At 56.6% G+C, this 14,613-nt stretch overlaps 1 protein-coding gene across 1 annotated transcript in view; it reads right to left on the reverse strand.

Annotated features, from left to right (window-relative positions):
- The window catches only part of TSHZ3 (teashirt zinc finger homeobox 3), a 54,824-nt gene extending 48,314 nt beyond the window's left edge, over window positions 1-6,510 (reverse strand). The window contains exon 1 of the mRNA XM_070398298.1: window positions 6,284-6,510. Coding sequence (XP_070254399.1) covers window positions 6,284-6,323 — 40 coding nt within the window. The 5' untranslated portion in view covers window positions 6,324-6,510. The remainder of the gene's footprint in view (window positions 1-6,283) is intronic.
- Between the last annotated feature and the right edge of the window lie 8,103 nt (window positions 6,511-14,613).

The raw sequence follows: 14,613 nt of genomic DNA on the forward strand, positions 1-14,613 counted from the left end.
AAATTGCCTATTTTATGCAACATGCATTTCTCAAAGAACTCGGAGGAAACTGAACACATAGGACTAGATTTAATGATGGAGATGGAAAATCAAAAGTAAATGAATTTGAGTCACTTCACATACATTACCAAACAGCCCTTTGCTCTCCATTAAGGATGTTCCAATTTGGGGAACAAACAAGCATTCAGAGTAGTTTGCTTTCCACGACCAGCCACTGGAGAGCATGACCTCTGGCCTGCCTGGGACGGAGAAAACGCACCGTCTGTGGGATGCAGAGCAGCCCATCCCAGGCTGGGCTTGGGAGGAGGCAGGCTCCACCAGAGTCCCAGCTGGGCCGGAGCACGGGAGTCAGGCCTACCTTTTCATAAAGGAACCGCAGGTCGCATTGGCCAGCGCCCATCTTGGTCTAGAATTAATCATTCCTCTCGCCCCTTCACTCTGCCCCCTGCGACCATTTGTCCCACAGCACGGGGACCGGGGCTACGATGACAAGGAGCTGGTAAGCTCCTTGCTTTGGTGCCTCCCCCTCGAAGACGATCTGAACTTACCCTGTTTCCCCAACAGCTGTTCTGGATGAAGAAAACACAGTCATAATTAATAACATGTGTCCTGACAGTATGAATTAATAATTTACCATTAAGCCCAAACAAATTTGAAATATTCTTTAAGAGCATCCCCTTTGCACATCTGAGAAAATAAGGAGAGAAGATGGTCGAAGAGCCCAGGTAACGCGACCTTTAGAGAAAGGCTTTTTCTCCCCCTCAGTACATCTCGTGGCTGCGCTGGCTGAAATACTAAAATAATCTACAGAATTGAAAGTACTTAAACCAAAGAATCTAAGCGCTGATCAAATCAAGTGTATGTGCTTGAAATGTCTTCTTTTTAAAATGGGGTTTATGAAATATTCAGTGTTTGGTCAAGGACACCATGTAATCTTCCGAGTCAAGACTCCTCACCCTGGAGCCTGACAGGCCACTGGTCACGAGCAGAAGATGGTCTATGCCTTCTCAGAATGCACGGCATTATTCTAGTCACAAACAGGAACCTGAATTTTTACGTGTTTAACATAAATGTTTACAAATGTTTTAAAAAATTAGAGAAAGCTACCAAGTCTATATATCCATTCCTCACAATTCAGGTAAAAATTCCACGAGGGGAAAAGAAAACATTCATAGCCATTGTTTAGTAGGATTTAAAAATTAATTTAATGACTAACTGCAAATACTGGAAACTAGAATTAATCTGTCTGGATTTTTTTAAAGGCTTACAGACATTTAAATGCATGTATCGGGCACTTTATCAACCTAACATAAAATTGTCATCTTATCTTATTATATGACTGTTTTATGCATGTGTCAAAGAATTTAAAAATGACTGCCTGTCTATTGAGTCTAATTACAACTGCACATTATCTGTCTGGATGTACCAGTCCACATCATTGTTACCAAATACAATATATTGTATTCACCTTGCGTTTCTAACTTCAGATAGAGAAACCACCATTTGGAGGATAAGTAACACCCACACAGACACACACACACACATACGCACACACACAGACACATACACACACACGCACACAAACGCGCACATACACAAACACACACATGTGCGTGCGCACGAACACACACACACGCACACCTGAGCGAGTGTGGGGAAGTGCCACCACGTCCTGTGCTATGCTGTTTGCCTCCATGGCTGAGGGGTGATGCTACCGAGTGTTACAAGATGGCTTAAGGAAAGCCCGGCGGGTAACCACACTACACAGATGGGAGACACACACCCTACTTTTCTAACTGCAAGACCAAAGCTATTTTTACAGTCCGTCCAGGGACAGGCAGGAGAGCCGCCCGCCTGCGCGCGGAAGGGCTTGACCTGCTCGTGCTGCTGGATGAGACGTGGCTGCTGTGCACCAGGGCCAGGGACTCCCGTCCTCCCGCTGCTGCCGCCTGTGCCTGAGCCCCGGCTTCCCCACGACGCAGACACGCGTGGCAGGGGAAGCACGCCACCAGGGCCGGCCCTTCTCTTCCCAGACCCTGAAGCGGAGGGTGGGAGGAAGGGTTTTAGTTCTGGGGTCTCACCTGGGTTTCCTGGCCCTGAGCAGTCACCTCTCATTCTCATCACTTTGCAAAACCATCTTTAGTAAAAAGAGGAAAAATGCAGACTTGTGAGGCAATTTCGGGAGTAACTGCTGATACATCAGTTATTGACTGTCTCGCTGCCGTTTATGAGCGCGCTCAAGGCAAAACTGAGAACAAAATGACAACATCAACCGCTCGCAATCAAGTGTGGCCCTGGAGAGCACTGAAGCCCTAACTGACAGTTGTCAGGATAATGGGGGCCCAGCCGCCGGTTCCGGAAGATTCCCTCCCTTGTGTGGATGTCCAGGGAATATCCTTGCCTCCTGCCCTCTTTGTTTTCTCCTTCATCTTGATTTTCCTTTTAAAATCTGCGCTGCTCCTCCCATTTTGCAGGAAGGGGGGATCACAGAGCACCCAAAGCAGTCATTTGCCGCCTTGCCACAGGGCAGACACCTGTCCACAGGAGAAGCGTGTGGCAGGTGTGAGGGAAGTGCGTTCCCCAGGCCGAACCACGGTGCCCCGATGCTCCCGGAGCCGCCAGGAGAGAAGAGAAAGCTGTTCTCAGAGCTGCCCGGCAGGTACGTGGAGAAGACTTAGGAAGGCGAGGGTGGTGCACTGGGCACCGCATGCCCTGTCTGCTGGCAGCGTGAGCCCCTGTGCCTGCCACCGAGGCCATCCTGCTGTCCCAGCAGGTGCCAAGGGGTCCAAACACTGTGATCAAAGTCAAGAAGCTTAAGGCTCACCCTGGGAATGTGACCCCTAGGAGCCCCGAGGGAGACTCTTCTCTCTCAATGAATAAGACACCCAAGGTCAGTGGCAAGTTGTTGTTCACTGAGGATTTTTTTGAAAGTTTAGGTAATAGCTTTTTATCATTTTACATTTTCTCCAGAAAATGAAGATGAATGGATCAAATGTTATCTGCTAATAAGTGTTGCTCTAAATGCTTTCCTGATATTTAAAAAAAACCCACACACAACATGTTTAAAAGCAAACATTGGGAGAGAGCGAGGCTCAGCAAGGAATAATGGTCTCTCTCCCCTGACGGGCATCGGCCTCCCTAGCCCACTCCTCTGAGTTCTGCGGGCAGCAACCTCCGTCCAGCACCAGAGTGCGGCCCTCTGAAACCCACCCGGAGGAAGGGCACTCCTGCCGGCTCCTCTCCAGCAGGTGAAGAAATCTCTCTCCCTTGGAGAAAAGACACCGAGCCATGCATAATTTCTATCAGAAAAAAATTCTAAAGTGCAGAAATCTGTCTCTTCAGGGATTCCTGGAGCCTGCTTCGGCTTTGCAGCGAGGCGGGCTCCATTTGGCCCAGAGAGAAAGCCCGGCACCTGTGCGCCGTGCCTTCACGCTCTGCCCAGCTCTCAGGCCTTTGTGGTTGTTATTCTACCCCAGACCATTAAAAGGGCCCTAATTCCTATGACATGATTATCCAGGTACCAAAGCCCATTTGTCACCTGCAGCAGAAAATTGAGTTAATGCACAACTAAAGGCAGCCAGGACTGTGTAATATCAACTTGATTACATCAAACTAGCTGCAAACCTAATTCTGCTGGATGACACTGCGTCGGGCTTGTCATCTCCAATCATTAAAGCTGTCAGAAATCCATCAGGTTTACAGCTAATTAGGTGAACACTAATGAAGCTGGCAAAACAACTTTTCTTTTTTTATGGCTGAGCGGACCTTTCACTTTGGAGGGGAAAAATCCTCGAGGATCCTCAAGGTTGCTGGGGACTGGATTTTCAGTTACCAATCAGTAGACATCTTCCTTTTTCCCACTCTCTCTCTCAGTACAAAGCAATCAATGTGTCGTCACTCCCAGGACGCCACAAAAGCAGGCATGAACCTTATAACTTGCAGCTGTGAGAACTAAAACAGGAGGAAAAAATGGGAAGTACCTTGTCCATTTAAACAAACAAACAAACAAACAAACACCCAAACTCTCACAGCTCACGTACTGGCCTGTGCACACTTGTCGCTGGCCTAGAGGTGGAGGCTTTCCCTCCTCTCCTTAAATAAGTCACCCTTCAACATCCCCACCCCACCCCCCACGTCCGCTAGCCAAGGCACTCTGATAACGTCAATCCAAAACCAGGGTACGGGAAGAAAGAAAGCACTCACGCTGCCAACTTCTGATTGACCATTAAGCTATTGATGAATGTGCCTGTCAGGAGAGAGACAATTAAATCAAATATGAAACAAAGTCGTTTTGACGGGTCATTTTGATAGAGCAAAACCATTCTTCCATCTCCCATTAGTCGTGCCGTCAAGTTTTTACATAATGAGTATTTCTTAACTAACCTGAGACTTCCTGCCTGGCTTTTTAAAGGTGCAAAAAATTAGTGAACAGGTTGCTTTAAAAATGTACATTTCTTTCTTATCTAATATTTTTAGCAGAAAGTTATCAAATAAGAGTGTCAGATTGGCAAGGTGGGAGAGAAAGATGAACCAACCGTAGAGAGAGTTCTAAACCAAATGTAAGTTGGGATCACATATGGCTCATTTGACTGAGGCACACAGATACCTTAAAATGTGCATCAAAGAGAAAAGAAAAAATCCCAGAGACTGGAAGAAGCCCAAGACACTCCTACTGCCGAGCTCTGTGAAGGAATCCTCCAAACTTTTAGAGGTTATTTTAGGCAGATAAGCTCTTTCTTGAGCTTGAATTCAAAGCAGAAGGTGGTATGGTCAAGTAGCATCGCCAGGAGATGACTTGAGAGGCAGCACCCTCCCTACAGCCACGCTGGGCGAGCTCAAACTTTCTAAATTTGGGCCACACTGGGCATAGAGAACAAAACCTGAATTCCACCCCTCAAACCAAACCTATTTATCCTATGATTTTCTTAAGACACTAACAGGAAAGCACGTTTCTGGGAGAAGAAAGACTCTCATTCCCACAACCCATCCACCCTGCCGCCCTCTGTAAGGAGTTCTGAGAGGAGCCAGCTTGTGAGCTCCACCGGCAGCTGGTCAGCAGGAAGGACAGGGCCCTGAGCATCACCCACCATTGCTACAGGCACAACACCTTTATCTAAGAAGGCACCAGGCAAGGTCTTGGCCCTTCTCTCTGCCCTCCCTCCTTTCACCAAAGGAAAAAAAACAGAAAAGAAGAGAAAACGAAAGAAAGAAACCTCCACTTCGCCTCCCGTCCGGGCAGCCTCTGACCCTCAGCACACGAGTGTTACTCATCAAAATGCATCCCATCCATACGTGGTCCTCTCAGCAGTGGGTCCCAAATCCCAAAGTTGCACTGACAGGGCCCTAGTGACGTCACACAGCTTGGCCTCACCATTGCCAGTGATTTATTGATGTTTATTGGGAATGAATAGATCAAAGGCAGCAGCATGACAGGCGATCAATCAGTCATCAAATCAAGGGTGGCAAGGGGCCAGTACCCCTTCTTCCAAGCAACATGCCCCCAACTGACATTATTGCAAAATAATGTTATGTGTGTGGGTTCGGTTTGATTTTCAATGATGCTTTTTCTAGAAAAGATAAAAAGCTTAGTCTTAACAGGAGTTGACACTCCTGGCAAAAAAAAAAAAAAAAGGAAAAAAAGTACTCAGACACATCCCAGAACTAAGTGCTAGGAGGCAATGAGGTGGGAGAGGCAGTGTGAGGAAGCAGGGGCTGGAGGGGGAGCCAGCCGGGTAAATGGCACGCCAGCATCTAACACCGGCTTGACAGTCATCTGACAATACCCAGACTCTGTGCGCTCTGGTTTCAACCACCGCTGTGCCCGGTTTGGGCCCAATAAAGGAAGACTCGATCCGGTTGGCAGTAAGGTGACCTGGCAGTCCCAGCCCGCCAGCTGCAGGAGGACAGGAAAGGTGTCCCATCCCAGGGAACTCAGTGACCCCGCCTGCCCCCACAGACAGACACAGTAGAGGCTCCTTCCCACCCCCTCCGCAGCCAGAGAGCTGAGGAGTCAGGAGCCAGCCGGCTTCAGTCGCCGGATGCCCTAAGTGGGTGCCAGCAGGGCTAGAACAGAACGCGGCTGGTGTCCGGAGGGCGCCGGGTCCGGGAGGTGGGCACAGGCACCCAGAGAGGAGAGCAGCGAGGAGCCTGTGCCCCGAGTCACTCTGCGCGGGCAGAGGCAGAGGGGCGGGAGCGGGGCCAGCCGAGCAGGGTCGCCACTGGCTGGAGCCCCGGGCGAGCGGAGGAAGAGGAGGAGGAGAGGAGGAGAGGAAGCGGCTCGTACCTGCTGCGCGCCGGGGCGCCTGCTGCTTCCTCCTCGGCATGATGCTCCTCCGGCGACTGCCACTGCCGCCGCACCGCCGCTGCCGGGCTGAGGAGCAGGAGGGAGGGGCGGCGGGCCCGAGGGGGGGCCAGGCGGGCTGGCTCTCAGCCTCCCCCCCAGAGAGGGCCGCCCGCAGGATGCTGCTGCGCCCAGGCTCTCAGTGTCCCCCCCTCTCTGCGCTCCACCGCGATCCCGAACGTGCGGAGGGAAGAAGGAGGGCGGGCGCGGGAGGCTCGGGAGGGAGGAGCACAGGGGGGGTGGGGAGGGAGGACCGCGCTGCCGGCGGAATGGGAAGTTTGACAAATCGCTCCAGAGGCCAAAGGAGGAGGGGGCGGGGAGCAGCGGCGGCCCTGCCCCCCCTTCTTGCCCGGTCCCCAGATGAGGTGCGCGGGTTCGGGACCGGGGGCCGGGCGAGGGGAAAGCAGGCTCCCGGTAGGAGGAGGAGCTCGGGAGCCGCCCCAGCCGGCCGTGCCCTGGTCCCCGCCCCCGGGCAGGGGGTCAAGGCGAGGGGGGCGCGCCTTCGCCGCCGCTGCTGCCACGGCCCGGGCTCCGCGGTCCAGTCTTCGGCCCGCGGCGCGGCTGGAGCGGCGGCGTCGGCAACAGGCAAGCTTAACGGAAAAGGATATGATCGTGTCACTCGCCGCCCGCGGGGGCGCCGCGCCCCCGCACCCAGCGCGGGCCTCTCCAGGACCCCCGCCCAGTCCGGGGAGGGTCTGCCTCCGCCCCGAGTGCGCAAGAGGGGCGCGGGGCCGGCCCCCGGATCCTGTCCCGGGCGCGCGCTCCCGCCCACCCCCTCCGCCCGGCCTGGGCCCATGGTCGCCCCCTCCACCCCGCCCGGGCCGCACTGCTCTCCACCGCCGAGCCCAGAACCCCCAGCTCGGTCCGGGTTTGGGCCCGCGCCCCTCCTGGATGCCGAGGCCACGGGCAGGCGCCCCAGCCCCAGGGAGGAGGCCGCCGCGGGCTGGAGTGGCTGGGGGTAGCTCCAAGGGCCCGCGCCACCCGGCTCCTCCCCCGGGACTCCCCGCCGCCACTTTCCCCAATTTTTTCTCCTGGGCAAACTTTCTCGGGCCTGTCCCGGGGTCGCAGAGGGAGGGTGCCTGCAAGTTTCCTCTCCGGACTGGGAAGGTCCAGGTCTCCGCGTCCCCTGAGCAGCTGGCGGCGCTCCCCACCCTGGGGCGCGGGGATCTCCGGGCAGGACCGGGCAGGGTAAGGCACTCGGGCTCCCGGGCGCCCAGGAATGGGGGGCCACCGCACCCGCCACCCAGCCTGCCTGCGGTCCTGAACGAAAGAAATTGATTATTGATTGGACGATTGGGGTCGCCTGGGCCCCAAGCAAAGGGGCTGAGCCCACGGGCCCCCATAGAAGAGCTGGCAAAGCTGCGGTGGCGGCGGGGAGGCACGGGCTCACTTACGGCCGCGAAGGTGCGGGTGGGCCACGGCTCACGGGACGATGCCCCGGGCGGCAGAGGCGGCAGAGTGGGAGCCTGAGCCCGAGCGGTGCATCGATGCGCTGCGGGCTCGATTGCGTCTCCCTGGGCAGCTCGCGGGCCGGGAACGGGGCAGCCGGGGCTGGGCCAGCTCCGGGCTCTGCGGGGCGTCGCTGGCCGGGCGCGGGATCGGCCGCACCCGAGGTCCCCTGGATGCTGCTGCTCCCGGAGCGCGGGCTGGTGCTGCGGGGCTTTCCTGGGCCCGGGCCTGGCAGGGCGGAGGGCCGCGCCCGCGCCCTGGGACTGGCGGCCGGAGCACCCGGGGCTGGGAGCCTGGCCTCTTCCTTCCCACTTCCCCCTGACGCTTCTATTTCTCTCTTTTCCCCTCTTCTTCTGTCCCCTTTCCTCCTCCTGTTTCCTCTGTGATTGTTTCTCAAGTTAGTTTTCAAAGTTCACAGGCGCGCTCTCTTCCCTTTCAGACCTGGAGACCGTGCCATCTCCCCTGACGGTAAGACCACCGGCTCCCCGGGCTCAGGCCAGACCCTCCCGGCAGAGGCGCCGCGCTCCTCCGGCTCCGGGGCTGCCTCTGCCCTGGCGCGCGGGAGCGCTCGGCGTGCGGGCGGCCGGCCGGCGGCGGGGAGTAGGCAGCAGCCAGGAGCTGGCCGTGCGGGGCGGGCTGGGAGCTGGGGGCTGGCACGGCGAGCAGTGGGTACCTGCAGAGGCCGGAGCCCCTGACCCTCCAGGCCCGGGAGACGCGGCCGTGGGCGTGAAACGCTTCTTTCGAACGTGGACACGGTGAGTTGGCGGACGCTGCCCGCGGCCTCCCCGGTCTGGGCGCCTCTCCCCGGGGAGGGTCAGCACCCTGGGAGGTCAGCTGCTCCCGCCCGCTCGCCCCGTCCCGGAGCGCCCACCTCGGCGCCAGCGGTGGCCGGTGCGGTGCTCCGAGGACTCGCAGGGAAGGCGGAGAGTTCGCCCAGCTTCGTGCCTCCGCCTCCTCCTTCCCTTCCGAGCAGCTCTCCACCCGGTTCCTTCCGCCCCTCCCCCTGCCGGCCGCGGCCTGAGCTCAGGTCTCGGGGCCGCCGCAGCCCGCGGGATCCTGGCCTCGCCTTCCCGGCTCAGGCGCTGCGCTCTGCGATCCGCCCTAACATCTGTCTGTCCGACCATTTGTGCATCCATCAGTGTCGAGGAGCCGCACACCGCAGCAGCAGCCCGTCACGCACCACGCGGGCTCTGCAGTGTGCACAGTGCACCGCGCCGCCTGGCCCAGCCCGCTTGGAACAGCCGGAAACCCAAATCTCTATGGCGCCCTTTCAGCCACAGCACCCCCTTTCATATCGGGACCCCAAACGGGATTAGTTTTGCAAACCATTCTAGGGATGGGGCAGATGAGGGGACCATGTCGTTGTAGTGCTGCTTGCACCCCGCCACGTTCTTAGTCCTTCTCTATAGAGCGGGTGTGGCCAGGAGAGAAGGAAGGAAGGAGGCTCCCCAAACCCGCACCAAGCACCATACAACCCCAGGCGACCCGGAGGCAGGGGCTTAAACTCCGGAAGCTGGGATTGGAAGTCACCAGGCAGGTCTCAGCCAGAGAGTCTCAAGCTAAAACTTGGCTGCTGCCTGACAAGACCTGCTAATGCGAAGCAGGGGGGAGGCGAGGGAAGAAAAGCAATGGCAGTGAGAATCCTCCTCCATTGGGCGAGGGCAGGACCTTTGTAATTCACAGGTTATTCCCAGGGAGAGAGGGCGCGGCCAGGTACGGAGTTCCCAGTGCGTTTTCCAGGAGCTGAACGGGGCTGTGGCTGCAGTACCTGTCTTTCCCTCTGGCTTCACCTCCCCAGCCCCACCCTCCCCCTCCCCTGCACTGTCCCCAGGACAAACATCTTCATGTCTGTCCAGACCAGTCTGGCCAGGCCAAGGGGCCTTTCCAGTCCTCTTCCTAAGGTCAGCAGGGGAAGGCGCAGGCAGGACCTCGGGCATCTGCTGGGCGCTGTACCTGCATCTCACCTAACTATTCCTACTGTCAATATCTTGGTCCTGGGGGCTGGTGAGTTCTGCCCCTCAGACGGGAGGCCACTACGCCAGTGGGTTAATACCTGTTCCTCTCTGGGTTCCGAGATGTGTTAGAAGGGGTACGGGCGGGCTTTCAGGAAAGTGTCCCCGAGGTCTGTGCGGTCCCAAGGAGGTTGGAGACCCCACTGCAGGGCTGGCTGGGCTTCTTCCTGCTTCCCAGGGGCGGGGCTGTGCGCACCCAGAGTTTGAACCCCTTGCTCAGGGAGGGCGACAGTTCCTCAGGAGACAGGCGTGGAGCCGCGTTCACCCATGGGGAAGTGCTGCAGGACCCGGGAAACGCAAGCAGCTCGGTGCTGCACGTGCACCTGCTCACTTCTCAGCACGCGAGTCAAGCACAAAGTGACCCCCAGGCCAGTTAGATGCTCCCCCTCAGGGAGGTGCCATGCTCCTGGGAACAATTTTTAAACCCAAAAATAAAGGGGACAGAGGGAGGAAAGACGGGCCCGAGGGGCAGTGGAGTGAGGCAAGGAACTGCCCCTGGCAAATGCCTCTAGAGCAGCGGTTCTCAACCTGTGGGTCGCGACCCCTTTGGGGGTTGAAGGACCCTTTCACAGGGGTTGCCTAAGACCATCGGAAAACATATATAATTACATATTGTTTACAGCAGCAAAATTACAGTTATGAAGTAGCAACGAAAATAATTTTATGGTTGGGGGTCACCACAACATAAGGAACTGTATTAAAGGGTCGCGGCATTAAGAAGGTTGAGAACCACTGCTTTAGAGGCTTCCACTGCCACCAGGTCGCTCCCCTCCCCCATCTGGGTGGTAATGTTTAGAGCCCAGAAAATTCCCAGGGCCATGAAGACAACTCCTGAGCCCCAAGATTGCACCTCAGCCCAATGGAACCCCACCTCCTCCAGGGCAGGGCACTGAGTGCCATTCCGCACAAATGCTTCCAAATGCCACCTCTTCCTGCCATGGGCTCAAGCCCCAGGCCAGCCTTGGGAGCTCTGGGAGCCAGGAGCTGCCAATGCCCTCTGCTACCCAAGCCCCACCCAGAAAAGATCAGAAGGGGTTGGGGGAGCCAAGAGCTGGCAGGCAGGCAGGCTCTGCTGGGTGAAGGGCAGAGTGGGGTCTGATGGCAGCTGCCTGCTGAGTCCAGAAAATCCGCCCAGAGGAGCAGCCAGGCCACACCTGAAGGCAGGCCAGGTTGGGTTCAAGGTAGGACTGAGGGCAGCAGGTGACAGCCCGCCTGACCCAGAGAACTACGGGTTTACTTGGAATGGTGTGAGGGAAAAGACCAGGAGAGAAGGCGTGCTGGAAGCTGGCTCCTAGACGGAGGGCAAGTAGCCAGGGTAGACTGAGTACTGGGAACCTAGGGGTCTAAGTCCACACCTTGGAGAAGGGTTCTCTGTGCCCTGAGGGAGGCACAGGCCACCTTGAAAGGCAGGGCATGCTGAGTAGTCCTCTTGGGGAGCCCGCACCCAATTTCAAGGTGGGCCTTTGGGGAGCACAGAGTCTGTAGGCCAAGTGCTCTCCTGCCTGCACCCACCTGGAATGCTGGCCTGGAGCCTGCCCCTTCCACACTCCCCCTCACACCAAGGCCTGGGCTGGGGAGGAGGAAGCACCTGGCTCTGGGGAGCTGACTGCTGTCCAGGGTGCACCTCAACCAGGAACTGGGCCCTGGGCCTCCGCCCGCCCCTCCCCAGGCACTTACGGTTTGGACCCTGGGGCCAAGCCCTTGCCAGACAGTAAACTGGTTGTTAAAAATGCATTTACACAGCAGGAAGTTTGTTTCTCTTTTACTGGTACTTTTGTTTCAAAGAACCAGATATTTTGTCTGTAAATTCTCCCAAGAACTCTTACAGCTTGATGTGAAATAAACCTTAGAAAATCCAGCCACACAGAATGCCACTTCTGTGGGCCTCGGGGAGCTGCATGGGGAGTGCGGGATGTGAGCTGGGGCCAGGGCCAGCTTCCTAGGGTGGCAGGGACTACTCTAGGCCCTCGGTCAAGAATTGCTGTTGGAAGATAAAGAAGGAAATAACAAATAAAAGAATTGCTATTGGGGTGAAAGTGCCTCCCCACTCCCCCAGCACAGGGCACATAGGCTCCAGCAGTGTCCTACTTTGTAAATTTCTTATCGTTCAGGGCACAGAGGGTGACCCAACTTTGCCAACTAAGCTCACTGCACACTGGCATCTCCATCAGAACCATTGGAGGAAAAAAAGCCATCCTCTGGGCCCGCCAAGCTGAACTGGGTGTAACTGAACAGAGACCTCTGGATGGAAGCTGACCAGGTCAAGGTCCCTTAGAAGCCGGGCGTAGGTCCCCTCCTCCATGCCTCACTTTTTCTGACTCAGAATTTCCAAGTAGTTATTAAGGTCTTAAAAGAAACTCTATACACCTCCCAGGGAGGGAGGGAGGGAGGGAGGGAGGGATCTCCGGTATTCCAGGGGAACTCCTCTGCCTCCTCCCCCATCTCCCAGGCCCCTTGCCAGTCCCCTCCCCCCCCCCCCCCCCCCCAGGATTTCCTGTGCTCTCACTCCCACACCTTCAGATTTGGGGAGCCCAGTTTAGTCTCCACTCTTTCTTTAATAATTATCTTTCAAACTCAATCATTTACCAGACTTTTAAAAAAACTTTGAAGGAAACTGAAGATTAAATAAAGAAAATGAAAGTCTTCGTGTTTCCGCCTAAGGATACCTTAGGTCTGTCTGGGAGGCATCCTTACTGGCAATGTGCTTTGTCAAGTCCCCGCGTCCACGTGAGTGAGTGAGTGAGCTTCGGGGTTAGTTTCCTGAATTACCTGCAGCAGCAAGGTGCGTTTTTCTTTACTCTGAGTGAGATGGATTTTTGGAAACCACTGGGGCAGAGCTTTAAAAAAAACACTCCAAACCCAAAACTACCGGAGACAGCTGCAGCTGGCGGGGCTCGCGGGCTGGCAGCACTGGAAGCAGGGGTGCCAGTCCTTCCTGGGCAGAGACAAGAGCTGCCAGGACCAGCCTGCATCTGAGCTGGTGTGTGAGGCAGCCTGATGCCAGGCTGAGCACCTTCTCTCCCACGGGAACTGGAGGAGGAGGTCCTCCCAGACCCACAGCAGCTCTGCGCACAGGCGGCCTCAGGAAACAGCCGGATTCACCAAACAAGGGAGCCTCTCCCTGTTCCTTCCCCTCGTCACTCACACGCAGGGTTTTGTTTGCCCTCCATCCCCAGGAGCAAAGAGCCAGCACAGTTGCCAGTGGGGTCGGGAAGAGGGGCTCTGCGCTGAGAACTCGTTCGCCCTTGTCTCTGTTTGAAACGTGGTGCCTCTCGCTGGTGTTTCAGGCCAGGAGAGCTGCGTCTTGGGGACGTGTGCTCAGGGGTCACATTCCTGTGTGCACACAGCATCGCATCTCTGGACTTAGAGAATGTCAAGGTTTTCCTTCCAATCTTCCTTCTCTCCTAGTCTTTCTACCGCTTCTTTTCTCCCTTCCTCCTCCTCCTCGCTTTCTGGTTTCTGGTGTTTTCTATCAGTCCCTCTTCGACCCCCACACGAATTTACAAAGGTTTTTCATTTCGGGTCCACCAAGTACTCACCTCGATCCTGAGAGAAAGAGTAGTTTTAGTTGCTGCCTCTTTTTTATATGGGGGGAGGGGAGCGGGGGGGGGGGCGGGATCAGAAACCAAGGTGGACACTTGGTTTAAAATATAAGAACGTGTTAAGAAGTTTCAAAGCTGCCAGTAAAACCCTTTAAGTGGCTGGTGATGCAGTGCCTGGAGTTGCGGTGATGGCATTGCTAAATGACTCTAATGCCCAAAGAAAAATATTACAAATGCCGGTGTCTGGGCCACCAATCGGGCGCCGCTCTCCGCGAGGGCGCCGGCTCCTCTCTGGCGCGAGGGCACCCGCATTTGCATGATAAATTGGCCAGACTAGCGGCGGCCAATGAAATATTAAAATTAGTCCGCGGGTGGGGGTGGAGTCCCTGGGGCTCCCCTTGGCCCGCGCGGGAGCTGGCGGTCCCACCTCTCCTTCAGCGCCCTCTAGAGGCGGGACCTCGAGGCGGCCGCTCCTTCCTGCTCCCCAGGAGGGGGAGGTGGGGCAGGGACGTGGTGGGCCTGTGTGTCCTGCACTTGGAAGTGTGGGTGGATGGCAGAGGCAGGCGGTGACACCAAGGAAGGGTTTAAGGAGCGCGCGCTCTCTAACTCCCCTCCCCGCGTTCCTCTGACTTCGCCCAGCAATACTGACATTCTGGAGCAGGCCAACTCGCCTGCCCTGAATAGGACTCTGCACCCAGGCAGGCCCCCAACCAGGGTGCTGGGAGCTAGGACTAGGCTGGCGCGCCCCAGGGTCTTGGTGAGGCTGTGGGAGCCTGGCCCCGGAAGAGCCTGGGCTGGAGTGACACTGGGCCTCAGCAAGCAGGACTCCTCCCCTGGAAGACACATCTGGAGAAAGTGGCAGCCCTCCAGGCAGGAGTGTGCAAAGGTGTGCAAGGAGGGACAGGTGTATGGCACGCCTCAGACCACAGAAGCCCAGCCAGGAAAGGGGTTGAAGTAAGTGCGGGTCACAAAGAAGCCATGGATGGACCCTGGGAAGGTGCTGTCCTCCGGAAAGTGGGACTCGGCACCAGGAGAACTGGTCTGGCCTTGCTCCTACCTGCAGCTCAGGACTCAGTGGGGACTTTGCACAGGATACTGGGTTGGACCAATGGCTACCTCTTGTCTACTGACCCACAGGAATTTACAAAGGTTTGTAAAGGCCCCCCCCCCCCCCCCACCACCACCACCACCACCATCTGGTGTCAGGAACCTGGGGCCTCCCTGGCCACAGGCTTATTGAATGTACACAGTTGTTAGAAGCACAGCTGCC

The sequence above is a fragment of the Myotis yumanensis genome, unplaced genomic scaffold, assembly GCF_028538775.1.
Source record: "Myotis yumanensis isolate MYYU_CA2020_CCGP unplaced genomic scaffold, mMyoYum1.0.hap1 SCAF_18, whole genome shotgun sequence".
Classification (NCBI taxonomy): Eukaryota; Metazoa; Chordata; class Mammalia; order Chiroptera; family Vespertilionidae; genus Myotis; species Myotis yumanensis.